This window comes from Pipra filicauda, unplaced genomic scaffold (assembly GCF_003945595.2).
Source record: "Pipra filicauda isolate LSUMZ 115617 unplaced genomic scaffold, ASM394559v2 scaffold13_size5146498_pilon, whole genome shotgun sequence".
In the NCBI taxonomy this organism is placed as follows: domain Eukaryota; kingdom Metazoa; phylum Chordata; class Aves; order Passeriformes; family Pipridae; genus Pipra; species Pipra filicauda.
This window is the reverse complement of record NW_024103874.1, coordinates 527,876-555,632: the sequence shown is the minus strand read 5'-3', so window position 1 is coordinate 555,632 and position 27,757 is coordinate 527,876. Positions and strand designations below refer to the sequence as shown.

Here is a 27,757-nt window from a genome sequence, read left to right as displayed (position 1 = left end):
ATGAGGGGCGTGGCTAACAGAGGCGAGGCCAATCAGAGAGCGAATCGGGCAAGGGGTGTGGCCAAAATGGGGCGTGGCCAACAACGGGGATGTCCAGGTTCGGGGGCGTGTCCACGACTGGGGGCGTGTCCCCAGCCCGGTGGGCGTGTCCCCAGCGCCGGGGGCATGTCCTCGCGCTCCCCGAGCAACAGCCGCGGCGGGGCCGTTTACAAACATTGCCCGCGCTCCGGCCCCGCTCGGCCCCCCCGCTCCGCCGGGCGGGCACCGCCGCAGGTGAGGCCGCGCCGGGGGCACCTGCGGGGGTCCCTCATCACCCCCCCCACACCCCCTCAGGGGCACCCGAGCGAGCCGCAGCCCCGTCCCGCGGGCGGCCCCTGCCGTGAGGGGCCGGCGGTGCGAGGCAGCGCGGCGGGGGGGCCGCTGCCGGCCGGGTGCGTGAGGGGGTTTGGGGCGCACGCCCTGTGAGGAACTGGGGGCTCGGGGCGCCCCTGAGCCGGCTCCGGGGGTCGGAGCAGGAGGAGGCGCAGGGCAGGTGCGGGGGCTCGGGGCACGGCGGCTCCGGGTCCAGGTGTGCCCGGCGCTGGCCCCGCCCGGCCGCAGGTACCGGGCCCTCCCGCCGCCCCCTCCCCGGCCGTGCGGGCGGGGCGGCCCCGGCCCGGCCCCCGCTCCCTCCCGCCCCAGCCCCGCTGTCCCTCGGCCGGTGCCGCCGGTGGCCCCCGCCCCGCACCCCCGAGCAGCTCCCGCCCCACACCTGGGGGGTCGCCCGGTCCCCCCCCCGAGCCCCGCCGGGTCTGGGGGGGATTTTCCGCCGGGGTCGGGGCTGTGCGGAGCGAGGAGAGACTTTATTTCTTTGTGAGTCAAAGATGTTCCTGGAAGAAGGATTTGTAGTAAGTGGCTCATGGGGCGGAGGAGGAGGGGGGGGGGTTGTTAATGAAAAGTTTATTGATCCGTTTTGCCAGTTTTTGTTTCATTTACCTTTGTCTTCTGAAGACCGAACCCTTCCCAATCATTTCTTCTCGTGATCGTTTCTTTAGCATCGTGTTTCTCTCTTTCTTCTTCTTTTTTTTTTTTTTTTTTTTTTTTTAAAGAGGAATAGGAAGTTTAGAAAATAAATAAATAAGCCTCAACTGACTTCTTGAACAACAAAAGAGGTTGCCAGGCGAGGACAATAAAATTCTAGAATATCCAGAGATTGGATTTCATTCCTGTTCCGTGATACCCCCTGGACTTTGTGTTTTGGGGTGTGAGGATTTTTTTTTTTGTTTGTTTGTTTGTTTGTTTGTTCCTCACACAGAAAACCTGCAGCCAAAGTAAGGTCTGTATGTTCTCTAATGAACCATCCCATAAAATGTGCTGTGTGACTCCCTGTAAGTATTTGAATTGAAGTGTAATAGTTTTGAAGTGGAGGGGAACAAAAATCTTTATGTTGGGTTATTGATCTGCTGATGAAAGGCGTTTGAATGTGAAAAGGGTTTAGTTTGGGGGGGTTGTGTGTTTAAAGGGTTTTTTTTTTATGGCAACATTTTTTTTTTCATTTTTGAAATGACCTTGAGAGCTTTAAAACTACATCAGTTTCTACCAGTGGGTTTGAGGGGGAGGCAGGAGCAGAAGAATCTAGTGAAAATCGAAAATAGAAATGGGAACTGAAGTGTAGCTGCAGTGAAATATTTTCTTATAGAAGTATGTGAAAAGGGAAGTTTTTGTAAGAATATGTGAGAAAGAAGAGAGGGAAATAACGCAGTTTCAGATGCAGAGGGGGGAGAGAGGGAGCATATCATTCTTCACATTTTATTAGGCCGTGAAATGCAGGAGTGATATGATCTGGAAGACACAGAAATAAAACGCCTAACTACAAGTTGAATAGCAGGCATTGACTTGCTGACCAGTGCTCACAGGCTTGGTTGGGGGCTGGTTCTGTGTCTGCAAAGGTATAAGGGCTATGACAATGGCTTGCAAATGCTTTAACGCCATGTTTTATTGCTCTTAGGAGCTCTTATTAACTGTAGGTTTGGGAATACGACTAAGACTTTAATTTGTGATGTCCACACTGAGGTTTCAGCGTTTCCTTGGATAATAGAAAAGGACAGTTGCAAATAAGTAGGATAAACTGCATTCTTTGGCAGAGGGGGAGGGAAGAGGGAGAGGGTGGAGGAGGGTTTTTTTTTTTCTTCCCCTTTACTAGTTCTGTAACTGAGTCAATATTTTAAGATCTGTAGCAGGAATGTGGCTTTGTGATCACTGATCTTTCTGCAACATGTTTTTTTAATGAGCAATATTGTAATGCTGTGCAAAATACTTGGGTTATAGATCTCGCAGCTCGTTCTTGAAATCAGTGTCTGAGTTTTCAAGTTTTGCCTTTTAAGTTTGCTGGGATGATGAATATGAAAAACAAATAACTTTAGAACCGCGGCTATTACAGTGATTATTGATTGGCTTGGCCTCCAGCCAAGCAACTCTTCTGCATGCACCAGAGTTGCTGATGTAAATTCTATGGATTCTTTTTCATATGTTTGCTTTTTTTCTTTCTTTCTTTCTTTCTTTTAAATCTCTCAACGGCATATATGGCTATTTAGGAACAGTAGATCAGTTTTTAGTTAAGGTTGTTCAATTATGTCTTCATCGCTTTGGAGTTGGTTGAATGACTTGACATGAGATTAAGCACAACAAAAGAAAAGGCAGGGGAACAACAGCTGCCTTCCAGTACCAGAGCTCCAGATTCTGAGCAGTTCAGCATTTTACCTTTTTAGCATTACGTGGTGTCAGGTTTAAATGCGAATATTTCCAGTCGCCTTCACAAGAACCTCGGGCTGATAACACATCAACCAGTCAACACTGGATGTTCGCGCTGGGGGCTTGTTTGTCTCTTTGCATTTTGAAGAAAATGATCTGACGGTCTGATACTGAGCAGTGAATTGATCTCATTAACTTTTAAGACAAAAGTAGCAAACAGTCACCACTAGTTTGTACTTGTTTAGTTACTGTGTGGTAAGAACTTTAAGGTGTGTCCTTAATGGCAACTGACGATTCTTGCTGCGAACCTTGTTTATTTTAGGTAGATGTTTTATACAGAATTTCCAGTGGGACAAATTACTCCACTGACTGCACTTATTCTTTCTGAAGGCTGACTGTGAGCATAAGAGAATGATTTTGCCATGCTGCAATCAGTATATATTTAAAAATTGAAGCCATTAAGTTTTGCTGTGTATTTTAAGGCTTTTCCTACTTCCTTTGTTTAAACATTCTCAAACAGTGCATATCATAGATGAGTTTAAAACATTCATATGGCACTGTTGGGGCCGAATTTAAAATTAAAATGAATACCTACGTCCTTGTTGATCTAAATAGAAAAAGCATTTCTTTAAATAAGTGGATGTTTTCTGGTTTTGAGTGTGGTGAGGAGGCTATATTTGTATCTTGTAAACAAAGTTTCACATTAAGTAGTCTTTAGAGAATGGCTTCCAGGCTTTGCATTAGAGGATATTTTTTTTTCTCTTTAAGTGAATAATGTTTTTTTGGGTTTACTTTCTTTTGGTGTAGGGGTGGGGAGAGCAAGATTTAGGGCGGGGGGGTAGAAAGAGGAAAATAATAAACTTTAGCACCTTTTTATCAGACTGTCTTACACAAAAGGTTACTTGATTCTAGTTTCCCCTTTCATTAGATCACACTCAAAAACATTCCTTTTTTGAGCACTTTTTTCTAATCTTCAGAAATATCTTCTCTTATGTTTTCATTTAGAACTATGTTGATAGATTGATAGCATATTTTATACAAAGTGCTAAGTAATTACTGCGATCAGGGGAAAATAATTTTAAAAGGGAACTGTGGGTTTCACTTAGACTTTCAAAAGAGTGATTACAGTAAACTTTTAGTTACAAAAAATCCGAGAGTTTGCAATTAAGAAGCTCTGGGGGAAACGTTAAGTACATTTTAACTTCCCTTTGTTCTTTGGGACTTTTTGTTGTCCCGGCTCTTTCTAACCTGAACCTTGATTTGGAATCCATTGTCCTGGTAAAGGATTCCATACAGTGGGTATGTAAATGCACTCCCTCTTTCCTGTGTTATGAAATGCTGGCATATGGAAGGAGCAGCCCCCCCTTCCCCAAGGTAAAATGGGCTGAGCTTTCTTTTCTTTGCAAGAAGCTGAAAGAGGAGTTTGACCTTTGAACTCCCCCTCACACTTCCACGCTGCTTTCAGGATGATTAAATAACCGAGGATATTTGCCTGTGTCTTATGCTTATTTATCTCACTTAAAACGTTGTAATACTTAACCGTTGAGGTATTGTCTTTAAATACAGCAGGCCGGTGCCTTTGGGTTGCAGCGGGGCTGCCATGTGCCAGCTCAGCCTCTTGTTTGTGGGGCTGTGCCTTTGGAGCCTCAGCGTTCCAGGCAGATCCTCTTTCCACATCTCATAACTGCGCTCGTTTCAAACCGCTCTTTGGGGCGTTTCTGCTGACCCGTGACACCTTCCCCCTCCCTTCTTAAGGTGACTTTAGGAACAAAAAAGTTTTTCTTCCTGGTGCCCGAGCGTGCTCAGGGGATTCTGCTGACTACTGTATGTGTGCTGTGAGGGAGATGTGACTCATACCACCAGAGATTTGCAGCTGAACACAAAAGTAAGGAAAAGGATATGACCAACCACGTAAGAGTCTCAATACTATGTTGCATTAGAGGATTAAAAAACCCCAAGCACGCTTTCTCAGCCTAGCCTTCCCTAGGTTTTGATGCACCTCCAGACAGAAAGCTGCTCTCTCAAAATAATTTGCTTTTAGCAATCAACTTTTGTTTTTTTTTTTCAGTGAAATTGCCAAATAATCGCCTTTTGTTGCTGATGAAACTTGTTTATGCCAAACGTGGGCGTACGTCACTGGGGAAAATATATTCAAACTTCTACTGTTATAACCACATGACTTTGGTCAGAGCATAGTTTATAGCTTATCATAAATCTAGCTTTTGATTCTTCCTCATTTTTTTTTTTTATAAGGGGGGCAGCAAGTTAAGTGGCGTGATAAGAGCAGACTTTCAATTTCAAAGTAAAAGAACTTATGTGCTGGGAAAAAATGAGTTTGAAATTAAAAATATAGGTGCCATACTTGTTTGGAAAGACAATGCCTTCAGTTTATTGCAGGGGATGGAACTGGTTATCAGGCTGCCTTGAGGATTTCAAAAGAAAGTACAAGAGGAAATGTGGTCAGAATATGCTGGGAAATCTATGTAGATCAGTGTGACTTCAAGATTTGAGCAGAACACCATCCAAGTAGAAGTGAATAATTGACTGGGTAGTGATTTTCTATGTGCTGAAGATTTTATGTAACTAAAAGTATCAAAGTCTGAGTTTGTTTATGTGCAATAGATACGGGGGCATTTCTCAGTGGAGTAGAGGCAGTACAGTTTGCCTCTGACATGAGCTACAGGAGGGATCCTGTATTGTTTTTATACTTTATTGTGGTAGTTGAGAACTGGTGGGGTGAAACCTTGGGGGTTCTGTCAGCCTCTTCTCTCTTTTGCTACTCGGGAGGAAGAAAATTCAATGTACACCAAAGGCTGATGTTGAGTACATTGTAAGGAAAATGGGTGTAAAGTGGTCCAGAGAAGCCCAAATCACAGTTTAATTTTCCTGTTCCTTTCTAACCTTTTCTTATGCTTAAAGAATTGGTACCTGACTCTGCCTGTTGAGGTCAGTTTGTTGTGGGTGCTGCCTCTCCTTTTTTTGGCACTGTGAAGCCCAGGATGCTGGATACATGATCACATACATCCCTGCAGCCCTCTAGGGTGAGAGACTGTAGGGCTGGGTAATTAGAGAGGTTTATTTGTGGGTCTCTGGGAGATCTCCCACCTGCATGGGAGAAAGGAGGCAGCTGTTGGAAGTGTCTATTTCTATCACTTTTATATTTTAGTACCTTCAGATGCTAGTCCAGGATGACTGGAGTACAAGTGAATGTCTTTTCCCTGGGTCGTGTACCTTTTTCCATCTTCCAAGAGTGACTTTTGCAAACACCTAATTGTGGATGTGTTTGAAAGTGGCCACTTCCAAGTGCTCTGCAGAGAAGAAGAATCAGACATTGCTGCTTCTCCTGCCACTGTGCAGTGGTTTGAGTGTGTTGGGTAAGAGTTGGATTCAGAGCTGAAATCAGGTGAGAGCACTGGGGCAGATTGATCACCTTAACAAAGGGAACTCTTTAGAAGTGACCACTTGTCTCAAATACAGGAATAGTAAAACAATCTCTTTTCCTGTTATTTCACCTCTGCTGCCCAAAGGGATGCAACTTGTCCATAATTGCTCTGGAGGAACTCCTGGCTCTTGAGCAATAAGGAATTAGGTCTAATTTGGTAAACTGAATTTACCACTTCTTTGGAGTTGTGGCTACTGGAGAGACCTTACATCCTTCTACCAAGAAGTAAAAAAGTCCAATTTCCTTTTAAGGTCTCTGAAAATATCTCCTTTTAAATGAAAACCAAGACTAAACACATGAGGCTGTCTATGTAAGGTGAGACTGACTCAACAATAAAAATGTATCACTCATTCCACAGAGAGCCTTTACCTGCTGTGGAGAGAACAGTAAACTGTTTTGTAAGGTAAGGGGTCACTGCCAGTTTAAGTGCATGTAACTTCTTGATTTAATGAAGTTGCATCATCCTGTAGCAGTGGTGAAATGTGGCCCAGACTTATTTCAAATAGGATCACTCCTGTGTCTTTCAGCCTTTCTACAACAGGTATTGGCCACTTCATCTTGTCTAAAGGACACTTTGGTTCTGTGGCTCCTGAGAAATTCTCTCCTAATCCCAGAGAAAAAAAGGAAAAAAATCTGGCAGTTAGAGCAGTCCTTCTGAACTTTAAAAGTCAATACTTATTTGTAGCACTTCCTCCTTTAATGCCAAGAATTAGTCTCTTTTATATTTGCTCTTGCTCAGTGGAGGAAAAACATGTGCAAAATGATGCAAGCTTATATGTTCCCTGCTTTAAAAGGACTAATTACATCTTTTGATAGAAGAGGCTTTCAGTTCACTGAGGAGACACATTGAGCTCATCCATCCTCTGCCAAAACACTGGTAGACATATAGCCTTAAAGAAAAAGGGACTCCACAGGAAAAGGTTTCTCAGAGAGAGGATATCCTTTGTTTTTATTAGTATAGATGTCTGAGATGGGGGGAGGGAGTTTTCCTAATATTGTTCATTATTAACTACTAGTTATTTTCCACTGGTGATTAAAATCCTGTTTGCTGGACTCGCATGTCTGTCTCTTTTATCTGACTATAAAAGAGCTTTCCACCCAAAATCTTTCTGAAGTGCGTGTGCAGAAATGCCTGGATAATAACATTCTTGAATTCTGTATGTGTGTCTGGTTTTGTGAATTGTCTTGGTGTCACTGTGTTGGGAATCTCTGTAGTGTTGTTAGAAGGGACTGTAACTGAGCTGTTCTCTTAGAGAGGATAAAAAGGATAAGCCATGAAAACCCCCCCTAAGAGTTTAAGTTTAGGATAACTTTGAAATCTTCAAGCCTGAAGGATGAAGACTAACGAGGGGGACTTAAATTTGCAGATTTAGGGAGTGGAAATTCCAATTTAGGGTCATCTTTTATGTTCTCTTTTCAACCTGAACATCTTCATTTTGATCTTTCCTGCAACTGAAACAAACAACTCTCTTCCTCCCCTTCCTCCCCCTAGATCTCCATTTCCTTTACAAGTGTTGGTTCTTTATCAGACTGAACTGGTAAAGTATTTAAAAACAGTTCTGTACTTGAGCAGTTGGTGTAAAAGCCTCGGTGAGGATGAGAAGCAGCTAAAGGTGTTTTACTCACGTGCTCATCCATTAGCAAAGAACACACTGGGAAGTTGTGTGAAATGATCCCCTGTTAAAAGGTGGAAGGGGATAGCTCTTCCCCTCCCTAGGAAGCAGTGGAACAACCAGTAATGAGGAGTTATTGGTTCTGTGCTGCTCTGCAAAATCGGGTTGTATCTGGGCAGGCTTTTACAACTTCCCAGTGTTGTCATTTCAGTCGTGTACTTTGTCAGAAATAAGGTCACATCCTCTGTAGCAAATACTGCATCATCTTCCCTGGCTTTAGGGACTGTCCTTCCCTTAAACTGGGGGAGAAAAGGCATTTCTGTCTCACAAGGGAAAACACCTGATGGCCCGAGGTGTGGAGGTGTGACATCCACACGGTTCTTCTTAAAGGCAGAGAGGAAGTTCAGTGGTTGCCATAAACCCCTGGTGCCTGGAGAGACAAACCTGGAATTCCTCACTGTGGATTTTGGAAATCTGGCTCGGGTGTTGGAGCAAGTGGTAAATCAGAAACTCACAATAACACTTGGCTTCACTTTGTAAGTGTGGGAGCTTGTGGACAGGGCTGGTGTCACTGGTGGGTTCTGCAAACACAGCCCAGGGCACTGGAGGTGCCATCCCAAAAGTTTGGAGCTCTTGGATGTTCTTATCAACTGTTTAGGGATGGTATTTTCTGCTGAATGTCTTTGTGTGTGCCAGGTGTGGTGCAACTTAGCTTAATGCAGTGATATAAATGTATATTAAAAAGAAATGCTCTCAATAAATTCAGTCTCAGCTCAGGTTTTATTTGAGGATTTATTTATGTATTTAGTTATGCATGAGCTCCTCTGCCTGTGATCAGTGTTATACCTCAATACAGCTGTGCCCAGACAATATAGATAATATTCAGAAGGTAGCTTTTATTTGTGGTCTCAATGACGAAAAGGTCATGTTAAATAAAACAAATTTGTTGTGTTCCTGAGGTAAAACTGGAACAACTATTCTGAAAAGGCAAAACTTGTAGATTGAAACGAGAAAAAAAAAGGTGTTTAACTTGTAATTTCCATTAAGCAACCAGCAGTGTAAAATCCATTTACCAGCAACATGTTCTGGGCTATAAACGTACCAAGAGAAAAGAACATTTTGTGTAAAATGACTCTTAACATCCTGAAACTTCTTGAAACGTGAGGAAAGCTGAAGAGGATTTTTGTTGTTGTTGTTTTGTTTTTGGTTTTGTTTTTTTTTTTAAGCGGAGTTGAGAGTTAGATGAAAGTTTCTCAAGTCTGATAGACACAGTGAAAATTAAGGTGGTTGATCTGCAGCAGCTGAAAGAAACTGGTCATCTGTCGAACAATATTTTTGCTGCTGGCCTTGAATTTGAGAATCTCAGAGTTGGTGAGGTGGTTGTGTCTGAGGCTGTGTCTGCCAGTGCAGAGCAGTAACCAAGTGTCCTGAATTTGGCTGTAACTCGAGTAGTTTTCTCACTTCTGTTTCTCAGAAAGTGTTGCAGCAACGACTTAAACTTCTGTAATTGTTCCCCATTGCTTTTTACAGTTTAACAATAGTTTTGCCAGCACAGGAGTAGCAAGGAATAGATATTTTTCCTGAGACTTGGAATGCAACTTTTGTTCCCAGTGCTCTGTAATGTTTAAAATGGGAAATTCAATGGTTAGACTTTGCTATTCTCTGAAAGGTGTGTCGAGAGTTTTTATTACATATTCATGGAAATTTTGAAATGCAGGAAGTAGAAATGCAATAAAATTACTCCTGATAGGTCATTTCCCAAAGAAATCTTTGAGATTGTAATATGTTGTCTTAGGTTGTGTAACTTAATAAAAAGAAATTAAATTTCTCTACAGGCACTTAATTAAAATTTTCTCTGTTTTAATAATCCATTTATATGCAGCAGGTTTTTGGTGTGGTTCTTGGGTTGTGTGGCAAGTGCAATGAAAACAAGACGTTCTCATCTGTCCAGTGGAATCTTTATTTATACACGTTTTGTGGTGTTTATAAATGTAATGGGCATCGCTGTGAACCTGCTGAAATACTTGGCTAAAGGCCCTATAGCCAAATATGACTCAGGTTGAACTGCAGTTTGCTGAATGCTCAGGCTCTGCACTGTTGGAATGGCGAAGTACAATAAGTGACATCCTGGAACTGAGAGGAATTTGTCACTTCTGGACGGACCATGCCAGGAAAAGTCCTGGCAGGTTCTTCCTGCCCTGCTCAAAGTGTTGGAGCAGCCCCTGGAGCCTGTGGGCCTTGGATTGGGCTGTGAGGTCCATGGTGACATTTATAGGGCAGGGAAGGCAGAACTCGAGTTTTCTAGTGAGGAGGGATAAGTCATTCTTTATTTTTAACCTTGAGTTCGTCTGGAGTAAACTTACGGCTTTTCAGCTGTTGGAAGGAAGGATTTCCTGTTTTGTTCTGCTCCTTTCCTCATAGCTCTGATTCTGGTGGGTGTCTGTTCTTTGGTCTTCTGAAAGTGAAAGATGACAGCAGAAACCCAGGTACTGTGTGTTTTTTGTTGAGCTCATGCACAGACCTCCAGCCACAGTCAGTGTTGGTCAAACCCACGCGTTGTCCACTTTCCCAAGGAAGCAACAATTGAGGCAACTCTGGACAGTTTTCCTGCTGCCTACAGGGTTTTGAATAACAGGAATGTGATTAATCAGCATTTTTGGTCCTCAAATCCAAGGCACATTATCTTCAGCAGGAAGAAAGGTTTGTTACTAATGGATAAAATCCTGGTGTAGATATTTGGGTTGCAGTTCCAGCGTGTGTTGGCTTGTCTAAACAACAAGAGCCTAAAATCCTGCCTGCTTGTAAAAGCCATGTACCTAATCAGAGTGAGGTGTGTAATCACCAGATACAAGAATAAGACTACAGCTTTCTAACTCACCTCCTGACTCCAGTAGTTTTGTTCTCTTTTCCTCTCAGTTTAAATATAATTCTGTCTAGTTGCATCTGCAGTTTCCTTCAGAAATGCTACCTGCAGTCTTTTTCCCCCTCTATGGGTACTGTCTCCTGTATATCCAAGAGCAATGGTTGCCTGAACTGCAAATAGGCATTTGAGATTCCAAAAACAGGAATATCTTGCTCTGCTTTGCAGTGCTGCCTAGAGGATGAGCTGTGGCTGGTTCTTCAGAAGTGTTCAGAGCCTCTATTAAAAGCTTGGAAAGCACTGAGCAGCCAACACAGCTTGGTGGAGTGGGTGCAAAGTGCTGTGACCATGGAAGAAGTCTCCAAGGGGCTTGTTGAAACCTGTTGATACCCAATGAAACGGGACCCAGACTCCTGTGGAACTCCTCTCATGGCCCATGTTCGTTGTACACTCTGAGGACAGGTTTAATTTTTTACAGCTGAGATTGAAACAGACTCATTTTTAAAGGACTTACCAGAGAAAACATTATTGATTGAGGTGCGTTTTTCACACACCAGTGACCAACCTGGGGCCTTCCCTAGATATGATCTGTGCCTGTCCCTTCAGTTTTAATAAATCTTGAAGGACGTGGCTCTCGGTGTTTGTATCGTCCCAGGCTGGGTTTGAGTAGAGCTGGGTGTGGTGGTCCCTGTTAGAGGGAGCTCTGTTCTCCCTCACCTCATCCCAGAATGCTGTGGAGAACAAGGCACTAAGTGTGGATTTTGCTGCTTTTCATCTGTTTCCTCTCTGCAGTGACTTAATTCTTGTTTCTCTGTTGTGTGGATATTGTAGTGCTGCAAAGTGGGAGCATAATCAACCCTAATTGGCTTTTTCTGTGTTTGTAGACAGTTTTAAGGAAGTAGTGGATGACAAATCCCAGCAATTCTATTTGGGACATTAGACACTGGCCTTTGGATCTGCCCTCATGCTCCAGAAATGCCTCTTGTAGGCATTTTTGTGGGATGATTCTTACAGCTGTTCCTGCAGAGCGCTTCCCTGTGGCTTGGAAAGAAAATGCAGCTGACTCTAAGCTTGTTCCATTTTTTTTATCTTGCCTGGATTTTTTTTTTTTTTTTTTTTTTTTTTGGTTTGAAACAAAATTATTTTCAGGCAGATAGTCACTGAGCTTTGCTGCAGCATGTTATCCTGTTGGGTAAAAAAAATACCTCTTAAAACTACAGTAGAAATAGAACAAAAAGGCACGTTGAAACTTGAAGTAAAACATGCTAACCAGCACCCTTTGATATGTTTTTTCCTTCTGTTTTACAAAAGGGAAAGCTTTTTGAATACTTCAGCTTCAAACTTTGGTTATAGTTTCTCCAGCTGTCTATAAGGGAGAGAATGAAAGTCAGAAGTGAGTAGGGAAGGGACAAAGGCAAAGGCTGCAGTAGAAGTGTCACCCTGCAGCCTGTTACAGGAGATTTTTGAGTCATGATGCAAGGAGGAAGTGTTAATCATGGCAGTGATAAACCTGAAAATGGGGAGAAAGGGTGTAGTTAGAAAAGAAAATCCAGGTTCTGTTGGCACCAGCCTGTCAGGGGCTTGTTCCCTCTTACACTCTCCACCTCACCCCCAAGATCCCTCCAGTTGGGTTTGGCAGGAGAGGAGTCTTTGGCCCAGGCCTGGGACAACTAGAGTTAAAAAAACCAGAAGCTTTTGGTATTAAATGTGCTCATTGTTTAAACCTGGGTTAGAGGACTGGACAGGGAAGACACTTGTAAGCTCTGGAGATACAGAAAAATAGAAGACAAGCAACTGGCAACAATAATTTCCTCCTGTTTTGGGGCATATTAATTCAAGTCGTGTGATCACTGGCTCTTAGGAGATACTTTTGAAAGTTTGAGTCAGATTTTGAATTAATTCTTTTCATTAGATATTCATTTATCTGGAAATGTGTCTTGTCTCTGAGTGATTCTTCTTGAATTTATATTAGTCTTTTATTAGTTTGCTAGACTTTTCCTTCATCCAGAAATTTGATCAAGTGGAGTCCTGAACTCCAAACAACTATAATTTGTCAGCCCAGAGTGGTGAGTTGCTGGTAGCAGACATTATAATTTTAGTAGACTTGGAGATTTAAATTGGAGTTGTGATTAACTACATTATAACCCTTTTTAGTCTTGTGGAATCTTTCCCTTGTGAGGAAAATGAATTAAGCACCTTTTTTGTTGTGTGCAATTTGAAAGTAGAGGAGTTTTCTTTTAAAAACATAGTAGTTGGCTTCTTGTGTGATTTAAATATTAATATACTGTTCAAGAAATAGTATCAGTTTATATCAGACTTTGAGATGTTCCAGTTGTACCAGCCCCAAACTGTCACAGACAGTGTAAATTTGTGGGTGATAGGAAAAGCTCTGAGAGTGGTACTAGTGAATAGTCCTTAATACAAAGATTTGTGCTGACACTTCCTGTGTTCCAGAACTGTAAAAGCTGATTCCAAGCTGTCTGGTGTAAAAAAAAAAAAAAAAGTCCTTTGCTCAACAGCCTTTAAAGAACAAACAAGCAAAGTTTTACGGTGGTTTCACCGGTTCAAGGAAAGGTTACTTGGCCTTGCTATGTTTGCTTGTTGTGAATTCAGGAGTGTATTGAAATATGGTTTCAGCAGCTTTATATAACTGGGTCGGAACAGGTTTAGAAGAGGCAAAGTATTGCTGTTCTGTAGCAGTTGTGACACAAAAACCCAGCTCATGGAACAGAGGGATGGTCAAGTGTGGAAGGTAGAAAAGTGACCATAATGCCTTTTAGCTGTCCCTCTTTGACTCTTAAAAATATGCCTCCTGTGTTCAAAAGCACTTGGTAGTTCTCAACCCTCTTGTTTTCATTATTTGGGACACAATCCTCTTTGGAAAAGTCTGACTGACTCTTTTCTCTCTTTTCCAGGTGCTGGAGTTCTTTGTGGCACTGAACTTGGCCTTGAGTGTCTTTTGCCCAATGCAACTATTTGAAATGTTTGTACAACAAAACTAAGTGCAACTGACTGTATCTGTAAACTTGAAAAATCTGAAGAAGCAACTCAATAAAAAAAACCTCATTCCATCACTGAATGAACCCACGGATGCACTTGCAGTGATGTGTGAAAGCACATAAAGCTGAAAGAGAAGAATTTTTGCTCGTGGAAAAAACACACCTTTTCCTGGCAGAGGTTTTCCAGCTCAGCAGACTTGTAAGCACATGTTGGAGAACTCTACAAGTGTCCTTATAGTGATCAGCGAGCACTCCCAAAGAACTGCAGCCTTCCAGTGAGACATGTAAGAGGGCAGAGAAGGGAGGAATCATGCCCACCCAGCCCCTCCTGGCATACATGGAAGGGCCGGATGGAATAGCCAGTACCGTGGGGGCACAGATGGACAACAGCGACGCCTCGATGACAATAAAAGGGACAAACACCATTTCCTACAAAAGCTTGCAGGAGAAGTTCCTCATGCAGGCTGAGGGCTGCATGCCCCTGGACTGCATGTTCTGTGATGAGACCTTCAAACACCCTGAGGAGCTCGGGAAGCACGTTTTAACCCAGCACAGGCCCACGCTGTGTGAGCCGGCTGTCCTGAGGATTGAGGCAGAGTATCTCAGCCCTCTGGATAAGTGTCAGGTAAGAACCAACCTGCCTTCACCAAACAATGAGCAGGACAGCGAAGAACTCAGCTGTAAAGTTTGTGGGCAGACGTTTGACAAAGCTTTTGACATTGAGGCACACATGAAAAAGCATAAAGACTCTTTCACGTACTGGTGTAACGTTTGTGGACGAAGATTCAAAGAGCCCTGGTTCCTCAAAAATCACATGAGGACGCACACTGGAAAGCCTGGCTCAAGGAACAAACACCAACAAGGTTCTGAAGGCCCTGTAACAATAAATGAGGTGGTGCAGGAGCATGTAACTGAAAATGTAACGTCACCTTACAAAATTTGTATGGTTTGTGGTTTCCTATTTCACAATAAAGAGACTCTAATTGAGCACAGCAAAGTGCACACCAAAGAATCAGTAGCCAACGGTGAAAGCCCCCAAGTGACTGCTGAAGTGAATGCAGAAGAAACATCTCAACACCAGGAATTTTTCCAGTTCTTGAACTTGAGACCAAATTCAGTTCCAGATAAAGACAAACTGCAGAAACCTGCCAAATGGATTGCTGAGCTGGATCCTTTCACCACGTACCAAGCGTGGCAGCTGGCTACCAAAGGGAAAATTGCAGTTGGCCACGGCCAAGTGAAAGAACCGGGGCAAGAAGGAAGTACAGACAATGATGAGTCATCTTCTGATAAAGAAGAACTCTGTGAAATTTGGAATGCAAATAAAGGTAGCCAGGCTGAAACTACAGGGAAGTCAAAAGTAAATAAAAACAGCAGTTACGCAGGGAATGGTAACTTAACCCAGGACAAACTGAAACATCCAGGTGGTGAAGTGCCTTCTATGGAGATGGATTCTAAATCATCCCAGAACAAAGAGAAACCAACACACTGCTCCGAGTGTGGGAAAGCCTTCAGAACATACCACCAGCTAGTCCTTCATTCCAGGGTGCACAAGAGAGACAGGAGGGCTGATGGAGAGACTTCAGCTGCTTCCAGGACGTTCTGTGCTGATATAATTGCAAACCTGGAGGAAAACGGAGCAGGAGAGCGAATGGAAGGAGGCTCCGAAGATGGATCTGAAGATGGGCTCTCGGAAACAATTCATTTAGGTGAGGAGAGTTTGGAGCACTTGAGTCTGAAGTAGCTGATGTTGAATTGTTTAGGAACTCCTCAGAGCCAAAGAATGCATTGTGTCTTTGTTATCTGGTCAGAATTTGGTAGGAAATGTTAAAAAAACAGATAGGAAATGTTATGGTGGTGGGAAAGGGAAAAGAGAAAAATGACAGGGAAAGGAAAGGTTTGGATGCTGCCATTTTTGAGGTCTTCAAAGTTTTGTTGGGCTTTCCTGCAGTTATGAGTTACTGGAATCACTGAAATAGCCTTGATAACAGTCAGTGTAGGAAAAGTCTAATCTGTTTACTCACCCCTTCTCTCTCTCTTTACTGGATGCTTTGGAGTGTTGCATATCCCTTCTTTACCCAGAGTATTTCTGAAGAAATTATTACAATTCCACTTTTTTTCCCCCTGCATCTCATAAGGGCAGAAAATGTTCGGTGCTCGATTCCAGCAGTTTTTAAGACCCTGAGAAGCAAAGAATAATTTAAAACTTTTTCTGTCAAACTGCAAGTTCTGTGTTTGTTTTGAACAGAAGTAACTTGAAAGCCTAAATGTCAGAGCCAGCAAGTTTAAATCCATTGTGCAAGGACATGCAGGCTGTTAATATGTGGACATGTGTGTAAGGTATATATTTAAGTCCTCCTCCTTGAAGGGTTGCTGACAGAGTGGATAGGCTCCATCTGTACATTACCCAGGATTAATTCTGCCTGTCACAGTGTCTTGGAAAAGCACGCGATACTGAATGATTCCTTAATTGAAAAAGATTGCCTGTCTGGGGACAGAAAGGGATAGCGAAGATTGCAGCTAATCTCACATTCCTGTGTGTGACATGCTCCGAGTCGGCATTTAAAGAACAGACACTTGCATAATCTCAAGGAAAGACACGACGTACAGAATGTCCTGGCACACACACAGGGCTGACTTTTCCATTTCTGGTAATGTGCAGCCCTTTATTTTGCCTCCAGTAACAAAGGAATGGAATTATTACCTAATGTTAACGTGCTTGTTTTGTTTCTCAGCATCTTATCCTAAAGCACAGCAGATTTCGGTGTGAGGGTGCTGAGTCACAGCTATTGAGACATGATGTGTTTGTTTAACTCAGCTACAGCTCGGCTTAGCCACAGCTGAGCCAAACAAAGGAGCATTTCCACTAGAGAACCTTTCCAACACTTAGGAACCTCAAAGAACTGTTTTAACCTCGATCTGTTAAGCCCCTGCAGTCTTAGTCAAGCCAAAGGTCTCCTTCCTTCTCCTGGTTTCCAGTTGGACTTGGGTGTTTAGCTGAAGTTGTCTCTGTTTTTATTGAACCTGCCAGCAGAGTCTCGTTGCTCAGCGGTGTTGGGAGAGCTCTTCTCTCCCATTTCCCTGTCCCTGCCGCCCTCCAGTGGCACCTGCTGCAGCTGCACTCGAGTGGAACCACCTGGCCATCCCTGGATTTGTTCCTGGAATACACGTGTCCACCCGGGCCACTTCCCTGTCTATATTTCTCCAAGCTTTAGCATTAATGTTTCTAGGGAAAGATTGCTCATCAAATCTAAAGATGCTATTATACAGATACACTGCTGATTAGCACAGAAATAATATTACTATTAGATTTAATACAAAATTACATCTATTTCTTTGCCCCTCCTTCCCCAAAACACCTCCTTGTGTTTGGCCGTTGTGCACAGAGCACATTTTTATTCAGAATCGTGATTCTCACACTAATTCAAGCACTCCTTTTAGTAAACTGGTGCACTTTATAACCTGTGTGAGTTTTTGAGATGGGCCATTCTCCATCAAGTTCCTGTAGGTCAGTAAAGAGAACTTTTTTTTCTTCTTTGAGCCATAGTTTTGCATCTTGTTCTCTGGGTTCCTTCATTTCAGTCACAAGCCACAGCTCCTGGACACAAACAGAACTTTTAAACTTTTAGCATTTTAATTCTTGTGGTTTGAGATGAGAACAAAAGATACTTGTAGACCATGGGATTTGACAGCAGTTCATAATTCTGTGGTTTTTTTCTTAAAAAAACCAGTTAAAATAGTTATTGTTTTAAACAAGACTGCATTTGCTCTTAATAATATACCTATGTTTTTTCCCAAAGATAAAAATGAAGATAGTTTGGAAAGAACAAAAGTTAAAACCCTTGGAACCTCCAGAGAATGCAGCTACTGTGGAAAGTATTTTCGCTCTAATTATTACCTCAACATTCATCTCAGAACTCATACAGGTAATGGGGGCTTCTCCTTTGTGGGAGGGGAAGGAAGCCTGCTGAATCCACTTTTTTTAAAATGAAAAACAGAAGTTAGCTTTAAAATTGTTGATATTAAAAACGAGGTCTTCTCCAACGCTAAAAAAATATTATAATTGCAATAAAATGTCTTAGAATTAATTATTTACCTAAGTATAAATGTTTTTGAATAGAACTCGTTGCATCAGGTATTGTTAAAAACACAATACGTTTTAAAACTTGAGTTTTTTTCTGCTTTTAGCAGTGTAGCAACAAGTTTTGGGTTTGGTTTTAATTTTTTAAAAGAGCCTGTTTCCCAGGTATTCAGTTTTTTGTCTGCCAGCCGCTGCTACCTGTGAAAAGCTGAGCCTGCTTTTCAACTCCTTATTTTCTCTGGCCAGGCAAACTCTTTTACTTCTGCATGTCCCTGTTTCTGGGGAAGCAGCTCTATTTATAGGTGAGCTGTGCCATTGGTGTTGTTGAATAGCACACTTGTGGTATGATCAAGGGCTACAAGTTGTTGGAGTTGACCCACAGTTACACTTCTTGCTTATCTCTGCCAAACATGTCAGCTCCCATCTCCATCCGTGGCCAGCTGTGTGGGAAACATCTCTCCACTGCAGCCAGAAGATGTCACTGTAGTTAGTCAGAGCAAAAAGATGTTTAAATTATTTAAATGGGTTTGGGGCTGCAGAAGGGGAGAGAAAAATCTGGTTTACTGTTTTAGGGTCTCCGTTATTCCCGTGTGTTTTATTGTGTTCAAATCACGTCAAATTTATTTACTGATAAAACTGTGTTTCAGGTGAAAAACCGTACAAATGTGAATTCTGTGAGTATGCAGCAGCACAGAAAACTTCACTGAGGTATCACTTAGAGAGACATCACAAGGACAGGCACGGTGACAGTGCAGCAGACGTGAAAAGTGACAGCAAAGTTTCATTACGGAATCAGGAGACGGTGCTTTCGCTGGCTGCTGATGGTGCTCAAGAAACCAAAAACCCGAAGAGGCTTTTTGATGGTGCCAAAGATGCTGAGAGCTGCCCACCTGCCAAGCAGCAAAAGGAAGTTCTGTCCTTGAGCAATGCAATAGGCAGCACAGTCTTTTTAAAAATCAAAAACAATTCCAGGGAATCGAACAAAGGTTCTCTTTGTAACAATTCCAATCAAATACCCGAGAACGTGCCCACTGCTTATGTGGAAAAACTAAAGGCTGAGAAGGAAACAAAGGAAGCTCAGCTTAATGTTCCTCATAAAAGAGAGAGAAAGGTTTCTGTGGCATCAGAGGAAGATGATGTCCAGTATATCTGTGCTTTTATTGGTGGAAAAAATGTGGATGATGTGCAGGAGTGCACTGAGAACTACAAACACAAACCTGTCGCGAGCTGTCACGAGCAGCCCTTGGACTTATCCAGCAAGACTTCACAAGAATGTTCAGTGGTTGCAACTAAAGGCCTGATAGCACCCAGTACCTGCCCCTTCTGTACTTACAGGACTTTTTACCCCGAAGTCCTAATGATGCACCAGAGGCTGATGCACAAGTACAACCCCGACACCGTTAACAAGAACGGCTACAGAACGAAGGCCGTGGCCAAGGCCCGGCGCACGGGGTGTCCCCCAGCTCTGCTGGGCAAAGATGTGCTTCCTCTGTCTCCTCCTTCCAATAAAAATAAGACTTCCCCACCTACACAGCAGAAACCATTGCAAACAGGGAAAGCTAAACAATGTCCCCCTGCACAGAACAAAGCCCCTCTCTTCTCAGCGACCGAGTCGAGCAGCACAGCCCCCAATAACCTCAAGTTTCATAAACAGCCAAGTAATAGTGGAGCTCAGGCAAATAACTACAGACAACCTCAGCAAGAAGTGCACTCCAGTCCCAGCATCTCTCCAGTGCTGGACAGAGTAAAAAGGTCTGAATCTAAGATAAAAGCTCTGGGTGCCCCAGTGACTCAGTCTGGTCTGATAAGCAGCAGCATGAATGGGGTTCTTGACTCTCACCTAAATGAACCCGCCTGGGCTTGTCATCGAGGAAGGGACTATCTTTGTAGTAAATCTGGGAGCAATGTAAACCTAGACTATGGTGAACCCTCTTCCAAACGAGTGAAACCCACCCTGGTGGCTGTTGACCACGTGGACTCTCCCATGGCCAATTACATGAGATACGAAATGAGCAGATTTCGTGTTGCAAACAGATATGCAAATCTGCTACCTCAGGAATACCCTCGCACCAAACCTGCACCCTCTGCTTTGCCAACCAAACAAGGGCTTCTGAATTCAGATGATGCTGATCCTCCCAGTGCATTGACTGCTCTCAAACCCTATGAGCCATATGGCTCTGGGGCACTGTACGGTTCCTGTGGATCCAGCAATGGCCAAGTGACCAGCTCTACAGGAGAAGGTACGGTGTCCCCTTCCTCCTTAAATGTCCTACACTGGTACAGAGGGAGGGGAGTGGAATGTAAATGTGTTGTACCCACCTTGAAGCACAGAAAATAAAGCTGTACTCACTGTTTCACTAAGTCCAGTCAGTGCTCGGACTTTAAATTTAAAATCCAGGTTCAGCAAACTCCTGGCTTGGGGAATTAGGCAAGGAAGGGCTGAATTTTAAAGAGGGATTTGAAGTTCCTCAGGTTCCCTCCTCCCCCCTGCCATGGGGCTCTGATAGCAAACATGTATTGTTTGCTCATCAGAGTGCTCCAGACATGTCGACTAATCCAGGATATGGAATGAGCCTTTCTGCTTAATGTACCAGAAGTCTTGAACCATCTGGAATATTAATAAAACTTCTTACAAAAAAAAGAAAAAATAGCAGAAAAGGATGTATTGCAGATCATAAAACTATGATTTAAATCTTATACTTCTGTTCTTCAGTGATGTTTTTTAATGTTTAGTTTTTAGCAGGAACAGAATACTTTGTTAAATCAGGACAACAGGTTTCTGCTGTTGTAATTATGGTGTAGTAATGCTGTATGGAAAATCCTGGGCCTAGCAGAGATAAATGATTTGTGATGTATTGGGAAAACTTTGGTACTTCTATGAAATACATGCTTTTTGTGTTTTGTTCTTGGTCAGCATTTTCAAAACTTAGCAGGAGGCCAAGATTAAAAGGTGCTGGGTGATATTTAAGCAGTTGTCTGACTATTTCTAGAAGGTGGTATTTATGACTTGGAGCTGAGGTCAGCATGGACTTAGCTACAAATACAGGACTTTGAATATTGAAATGAAGATCCTACTATAAAAATGAATAGTGTGTGTGTGTGCGCTGTGTAGTCTTAAAGTCTGTTCCTGAACTCTGAATACTCCCATTCTCTGAAAGCAGTAAAGTTACTCTTCTGAAGTAGTCTGGGCTCGTAACAAGCCAGGGGTGTGTTACTTGAGGTCAGAGCAAACTGCAAAATACTAAATCTACATTTAGTTATGGGGCAAAAAAATTAATGTGCTAACACTGTTCTGGTTTTTGTTTGCTTGTTTTAAGGTTGAGGGCTTCAAAAATATATCAGATTTATATATAAATATCCAGGCTTGCCCAGTGGGTTCTGGAAGGATGAGGGAAAGTGTCCCAGTTGTGTTTCCAGGCTGGGTGGGGAGTGGATGAAGGAAAGCCAACACCCCAGCTGGCTCACTGAGGAGGCTGTGGAGTTAATGGCTGATTTGGTGAAGAGCATTGTCTGTGTGCCCTGAGCTGGACCAGCAGCTGCTGTGGGGGTGTAAACTGGGCTCTGGGTTGTGCACAGAGTGCCCAGGGATGGCCAGGAGGACAAATGGTGCTGCTGTGCTTTGGTTGCTGGTGATGAGAGGATGAAACAGAGGGTGCCAGCAGCGTGTGTGGGGATGGGAGATGCTCCCCTTGTGTCAGCAGGCCCAGCCAGGCCAGGCTGCTGAAGCAGCAGTTCATGCAACACTATTTTTAAACTATGACTTCACTGGAATCCACCTTGTTCTCCTTTTGGAAGCTCCACCTGTCTGCCAGAGAAACCTCCATGGCTTTTCTGCCTCCTCTTTAGTGCAAGCCTGGAGAACTACCCTGGAGTCAAGAACTCTCCACTATTCCTTGTTACTTAAAGCTCTCAAAACTGTGCCTGCAACTAATTTGACAAGGGTTGTTGTCATGGAAAGAAAGATTTCATTGTTGGTTACAGGGAGCAAGGAAAGCAACTTTTTATGGCTGTTACCTACATTGGAAAGACTTGCAAAGCAAGCCCCCCTCTATGGGGTTTCTTGGCAACTTCAATAAAAAGCCCTATCCAATAAGATGTAAATAAATATAAATAAAATATAAACAATAAAAATATAAATAATAAAAACACAGAAAAAAATGTAGGTTTGTGAGGTTAATTTCTTAGTTTTCCAACCATTCTGCCTAGAAGAACCCAACCTAAACCTTGATAGTTGTTGAGAGGGTACAGGGGAGCAGCCAGCAAACCTCTCAGTGTTAAGAGTTTTATTGTGGGTGAAGACTGAAGATAAAAGTTCCTGCAAATTCTCTTTATTTTTGGTTCAAAAGCCGAAGTACAACTGTTTGTCAAGAGTTTCAGCTCCTCAGAGCTGTGTTTTGTAAGACACCACATGCAAAGCACTGCAGGTGCAGACCTGCAGCTTTCTGCACTCTTTTTATTGAACTCTGGTGATATTATAGAGCACGATGTCAAACCCCTTTTCTAAGGGCCCCTGTGCCTCGTGGCAACATTCTTTAGGTCCCGTGAACACGTTATGTCGCATGTTAAATGCTGGATCAAGTTGTCAGGAGAATATGTTCCACTTGGCAAACTTGATTAAGGCACGATGCCTTCCCTTATTGCTTGTAAGCTCTGCCATCCCGTGTTGCCCTGAAGAGACAGAAACATTCTGAAACCACTCACTTTGTGTTATTTTCAAATTAGTTGCCTTTGCAGTGGCAACATGTTATCAAGGATAACCTGTTGGCTGATTGATTTGGCAGAGGCTGCAAATTAAATGACAATTGCTCGTGACACACTCCAATGGCTTCCTAGATTCTGTTGAAATATTAATTTAGCTTTGCCATTTTAATTTAATTAAAGCTTGCTGGCTTTTTTTTCCCAATGCTGCATTTAAAGCTTCCATGGAATATGGATGGCAGTTGGGCTTTTTGTATCCTGTGGGAGTAATGATTCTGGACTTTTTTCCTTAATTTTATGAAGTGTTTTTGACTGCTTGCTTGAGGTAGTAAGACTTAATATGGAACAGGCATTGATTTCACATATATAAATCTGAATTAATGGTCTCAGATAAACATGAAACTACCTGTATACTGGACTGAAAATTGCTTAACAAAGGACTTCAAGAAAATGTATATTAACACTCTCTAAAGTGTCACAAGTGCCTTATAATCTGTGATGGCAACAATGAAGTATCCCCAATTTTCCTCTCAAATACTCATTCAAAAATTGAGTTTTCAAACAAATACAGGCACTGGATCTGTAACCATCAAGGTACAAGAACGTCCTGCAGCACTTTCACCTCCTTAGGTGAGGCCTCTGCTATGATGAGTTAAGCAAAGAAATGTCTTTCTTGCAAATAAAATGAATGAAACCTGGAGATGGACATTATGTTTATAAAGCTTAGCACAAAGTTGTTAAATTAATACTTTTCATTCTCCTTGTATTTGTTCTGGACAGTGAATTTCACATAATCATTAATCAGGACTGGGAATATCTATGTCTTGAGGCCTGATGGTGAGATGATTTGTTGAGGCATCTGTGGTATTTTGGGAACCTGGATGCTGATGTAGACCTGACATTAGCAGGAAATAATTCTAATTCCTCTAAATTATTTTTTTCCAGGGAAGAGATCAGTGTCTTACCAACACTTACCCAGCAGCCTCCTGCAGAGGAGGAGTTACGAGCCCTTCGTGGGGAACTCACACTTCAGGCCCAGTGACAAGAAGAATTAAATCCTTCAAGAAACGGTAAACAAACCTTCTGAACTAATTGTTGCTCAAATCTTGCTTTGTGTTCTCGTGGCATCAAAGGTGCTGCACAGCTTGATGAGAGGTTGTGAAAGTCTGAACCACAACAGCTGAAAAGACACAAACTCCCTCGTTCTTATAAATTCAACCAAGTGCTGGTGTAGCAGCAGGAGTTGTTTTGAATAGTAGTAATGGTGTGTGTAATAAGGAGGTAGATGCTCCTTTTTGGAAAGAAATGGGAGGGCTAAAACAAGATAAATGTATTAATTAGGTACAATACCAGTGGGAAGTGTTCAAGGTTAAGTCAAAGTTTAGTCAGAAAGTCAAAATAAGGTCAGTCCTGGGGGGTGGGAGAACATGTTGTAGAGAACTAGAAATGAGAGGAAGTGCCTGTGATCACAGTTGCTGAGTCCTGTGGGAGGTTATGGGTTGATCCTTCCTGAAAATGTAGGTGAATCCTTCCTGAGAATGCAGACACTGCTCATTTTACCCCTGCTGGGACCCGAGCCTTGCCCCAAACACAACCTCATGGGGGATTGCTTCATGGAGAGGTGAGGGTGTCCTGACAGCTCCTGCACAGTTCCTCTTTGTACTGGAGAGGTTATTCCAAGTAGTTTTCCCTCTGTTTGACAGAGGGGTGGGTGTAGCCTCTGGGGGGAAGAGGTCAATGAGAAGCTTTATCCTGGTGCTGGGAATTCCTGTGCTCCAGCTCCTCAGTGCTGTGCCTGTCTGAGAACTCGCCAACCCCCTCCACTGCTCAGGAGACAAGTGCTCTGTAAGAGTATAAATAAATAAATGTATCTGTGGGCCTTTTTCAAACCTAGAGCTACAGATAATTTTCCTCATTCAAATTTAAGGAGCTGTGTCTGGAATGCTGTAGCACCTGGACCAGCACACACTATTTTATGGAAAGATTTTACATGTCTGCACAGAGCTATCTGACATCTAGTTGACAGCTTTTAAAGTACTTTACTTTATTTCTTGATATTCTTCTAATCTCACTGCATTTATTGTCCCTACTAAGCACATTTGTGTCCAGTTGTGATGTTTTAAGTTAACTCAATTTCATGCCTGTAGCTCTACTTGGGGCTGAGTATCTTCCAAAGTAGACTTGATTGCCAGCTTTTATTTGGAAAATTAAATATGCAGACCTTATATGGCAATACCAATTCCTAAATACACTGAGCAAGAATGTGGAAGAAATTCTCTTTATGTTTTAAAGCTGCTCCTTGAGAAAATGTGCTGTACTATTTTATAATTATGTGCCACAAACTTATTTTTTTTTGCCCTCTTTTTCCCCCAGGCCTAAGGACACAAATGCATGTTTTATGGAGTTATACCTGCAGTTCATCCCCTGAGGAAGAGAAAATGGTGAAAGCTACTGAACTAAGCTGTGATTGTACTGTATATAGAAACACTACAGTTTTATAATATCGGTTCTTTTAACATTTTGTACCAAATAGCCATAAAAAGTAGTCTAAACAATTGGGTTATGAAGGTGTGTGGAGAATGTATATCTTGACATTGACTTCTTGAGTATTTTTCATTAGAATGAATTGACCAAATATTAGGTAGGAACTATATTTTTACATACTTGAGCGCTGCTGAAGAGTTTCTCTTTGAAAGAATATATACTGTTGCACCTCAGGTAACCTGTAAATAGTGAAGATGAAATCCTGTTGGCTTAATGCTCCTTTTTGATAAAAGTGAAAGTTTCTCATCTGGGTTTTTTTTTTTCCCTGTTGAACTATGTTAGTTTTTTTTTTGTTGTTTTGTTTTGGTTTATTTTTTTCTTTTTTTTTTTTAACAACAACTTCCAAATAAACTGTCTGAAACTGTCCAGTTTATAAATGTTGTGAACATGAAAGCAACGGTGCTGACATTGTGCTGATCTGCCTTATGTGTGAGAGGACCACGACGTGCTGGAGGGCTCTGGTCCTCTGGGCTTGTTTCCAGCATGGTTTTAAATGCAAGGATGAGGCAATACTTGACATTTGGATTTCCTGAAGTGTGGTTGGATTATTCTCTTGGCATTGGTTGCTGTTCTTCAGAGAAGCCTCTCAAACGTCTCTCCCAAAACTTTGCAGCAGAAAATCCCTAGGACTGGCTTGAGAAACGTACTGCTCTGGGTGTTGCAGAGGTTTAGTTCTGTACTAAGCTCCACACACAGTTACATTTAGAGAAAAAAACTACTTTGCACCTTTGTCCAAGCTGTAAAGTCACAAACAAGACTTGCAATATGAATATGGGATCTCCAGACTTCAAAAGGGATGTGGCTCTGGTGGAGCCTTATTAACTGTGCTTGGAAGCTTCTTGATGTCAAGTTTTAGCATCTACTGGGTGTTTAAAATGAGTGAGAAGTAACCTGTAAATGGGAGAATATCTCCTTTTATTTTTTTGTGAAGACAACAAGAGTTTTTTCTAATGCACATGCAGTTTAAATTTTGTAAAGGGAAGATGGCCAGTTACCAGCCAGTAAAGCAGAACTGTTGCATATTTTGACTTGCTTTCCTAGTTTCTCCTCATGAAACCTGTAGTTAAGAGTTAACTCCTTCTGGACCTGGCTTTGACTTCCATATATTTTAGTAAAACAAAACAAAAAAAAAAAAGAAATATTTTGCACTGTTCGTTTTGCTCTCTTCCCTCATACAGCAAATGTAAAATAGCAAAAATGTAGAAGCCTTATGCAACTTGAGATGTTCCAGTTGTCTGTCTTAGTTCCTGGATATGGGACCTATTTTTACTGTCTCTGTGAACTGGCAATGGAATGAAGTGCTGTGTATCAGGAAATTGTACACTATTGACCTGTTTTCCTGTTCATAAGCTGAGCCATATGTACATAATCTAGATTTTTGTTTTCCTAGTTTTGCACTTTTATAGCCTATTTTTTGAAGATGAATTCACTTGGAAAATGGTTGATCTATTTTTTTTGCCTGATCTCTCCATGAGTTTATAGAATCCGTGGCTGTCCCTGTCCTGCCTGTGCCAGGGGGTCTGAGGTTGTTCCTCTGTGCAGGGCTGGGTTTTAACGTGTTTCAGCAAACAGACCTAAGGCTTGTTTGTTTTTAATCTCCCTTCATGCTGGTACAGTTTTTCAAGGCTTTTTTTTTAATCTTGGTATCTCTGGGGTTGGAATGGAAAAACAGACCTGAAGACTCTATTCCACAGCAGCACCACCCTGTGCTTCAGAACACACTTTGCCCATCAGTATTAACTATTGGGATACTACTGGTTTTGTATGTCTTTGGAAATAACAGTGCATATATAGAGGTACAAATTGTTGATTTTTTTTTTTTTTTAAATGTATTTATTTCATTCCATTTTGTTCTATTTTAATTGTTGGAACCGGAAGTTGTCAAGCAGTAGGCGCGCAATACTCATTTAATTTATGATGTATTTCACTTTAGTTGAGTATATTATTACATGTGGATGTAAATATAGACTTGGTGTTTTGCAAAACTGTTTTCTGTGTCTTGCTTTTAAAGCTCGAAAGGAATTGCCTGGAACTGCATATTCACTTGACCTTTTGTCATACTCGCTCTGGTGGGGGGGAGAGGGAGAAGCTGCCAATAACCCAAACCAAATTCATGCCATGTTCAGTTGTTACATGAAAATACTGAGCCCCTCCACAGAAAAATCCATCAGTGAGGAAAACTTAAAATAATGAAGAAACCTTTGGTTTCTCCTCTTTCAGTTATTTTCCTTCAGAAAGGAAATTGAGTTATTGGATGCATTTTTTTGTGGTAATAACATTATCAGGGGACCGTGTGTGTGTGTGTATATATATATATATTTTCTTTTTGGTGACACTTCAGAATTGTATTAAATTATCAATTGTTTTTGAAACCAAGTATGTTTCAAAAAAAAAATTTCTAGGTCTGTCTTGTCCCTGGAACTCTCCTGAGGTGTCAGACCTTCCCAACACCTCTGGCCACATCTCAAAACCTGCTTCTGAGCTCTGAAGGCAGCTGGGAAAGACTTGTCAAAGGCAGCTCATCGGGGCAGAATGGGAACTCCCCAGCTGAAGCCCCAGTGGGAATCAGCCCCATTTCAGTGGGAATCAGCCCCATTTCAGTGGGTGAGCACAGCCTTGTTAAGCCACAGGCTCAGCTGGGCTGGCTCTGGTGAGGTTTGGAGGAGTAGGGTGGCCGAGGTTCTTGGCTTAAGTGCTTCTGTTAAAAGCAGTGCTGCTGGGGAGCATGAAACCTTCCAGCTGTGGGGGCTTGAGGGGAACATGATGTACCAGGGGAATTGTGGTGCCTGT

The 27,757-nt window shown here is 42.4% G+C and overlaps 2 protein-coding genes across 3 annotated transcripts; both read left to right on the top strand.

Moving 5' to 3' along the window:
* On the top strand, positions 1–465 carry LOC120322665 (basic proline-rich protein-like). The gene has a single exon (XM_039378548.1). It carries the CDS (start codon positions 1–3, stop codon positions 463–465), a length of 465 nt encoding a protein of 154 aa, XP_039234482.1.
* On the top strand, positions 166–26,952 carry ZNF217 (zinc finger protein 217). 2 transcript variants are annotated; one of them, XM_027710633.2, is made up of 6 exons: positions 166–273; positions 13,561–15,353; positions 17,445–17,570; positions 18,373–19,965; positions 23,369–23,493; positions 24,797–26,952. In XM_027710633.2, the coding sequence occupies exons 2-5, from the start codon at positions 13,955–13,957 to the stop codon at positions 23,476–23,478; spliced, it is 3,228 nt and encodes a 1,075-aa protein (XP_027566434.1). In that variant the 5' UTR covers positions 166–273; positions 13,561–13,954; the 3' UTR covers positions 23,479–23,493; positions 24,797–26,952. The 2 variants fall into 2 exon arrangements, with proteins under 2 accessions (XP_027566434.1, XP_027566435.1); XM_027710634.2 differs by lacking the exon at positions 166–273 and adding an exon at positions 736–887.
* Positions 26,953–27,757: the final 805 nt, after the last annotated feature.

Bases quoted from the DNA above. Each gene is read 5' to 3' on its own strand.
- ZNF217 (XM_027710633.2), top strand. From the start codon at position 13,955: ATGCCCACCCAGCCCCTCCTGGCATACATGGAAGGGCCGGATGGAATA. The intron at 15,354-17,444 runs GTGAGGAGAGTT...TTTTTCCCAAAG, and splicing joins CTCGGAAACAATTCATTTAG to ATAAAAATGAAGATAGTTTG. The intron at 17,571-18,372 runs GTAATGGGGGCT...ACTGTGTTTCAG, and splicing joins TCATCTCAGAACTCATACAG to GTGAAAAACCGTACAAATGT.
- LOC120322665 (XM_039378548.1), top strand. From the start codon at position 1: ATGAGGGGCGTGGCTAACAGAGGCGAGGCCAATCAGAGAGCGAATCGG.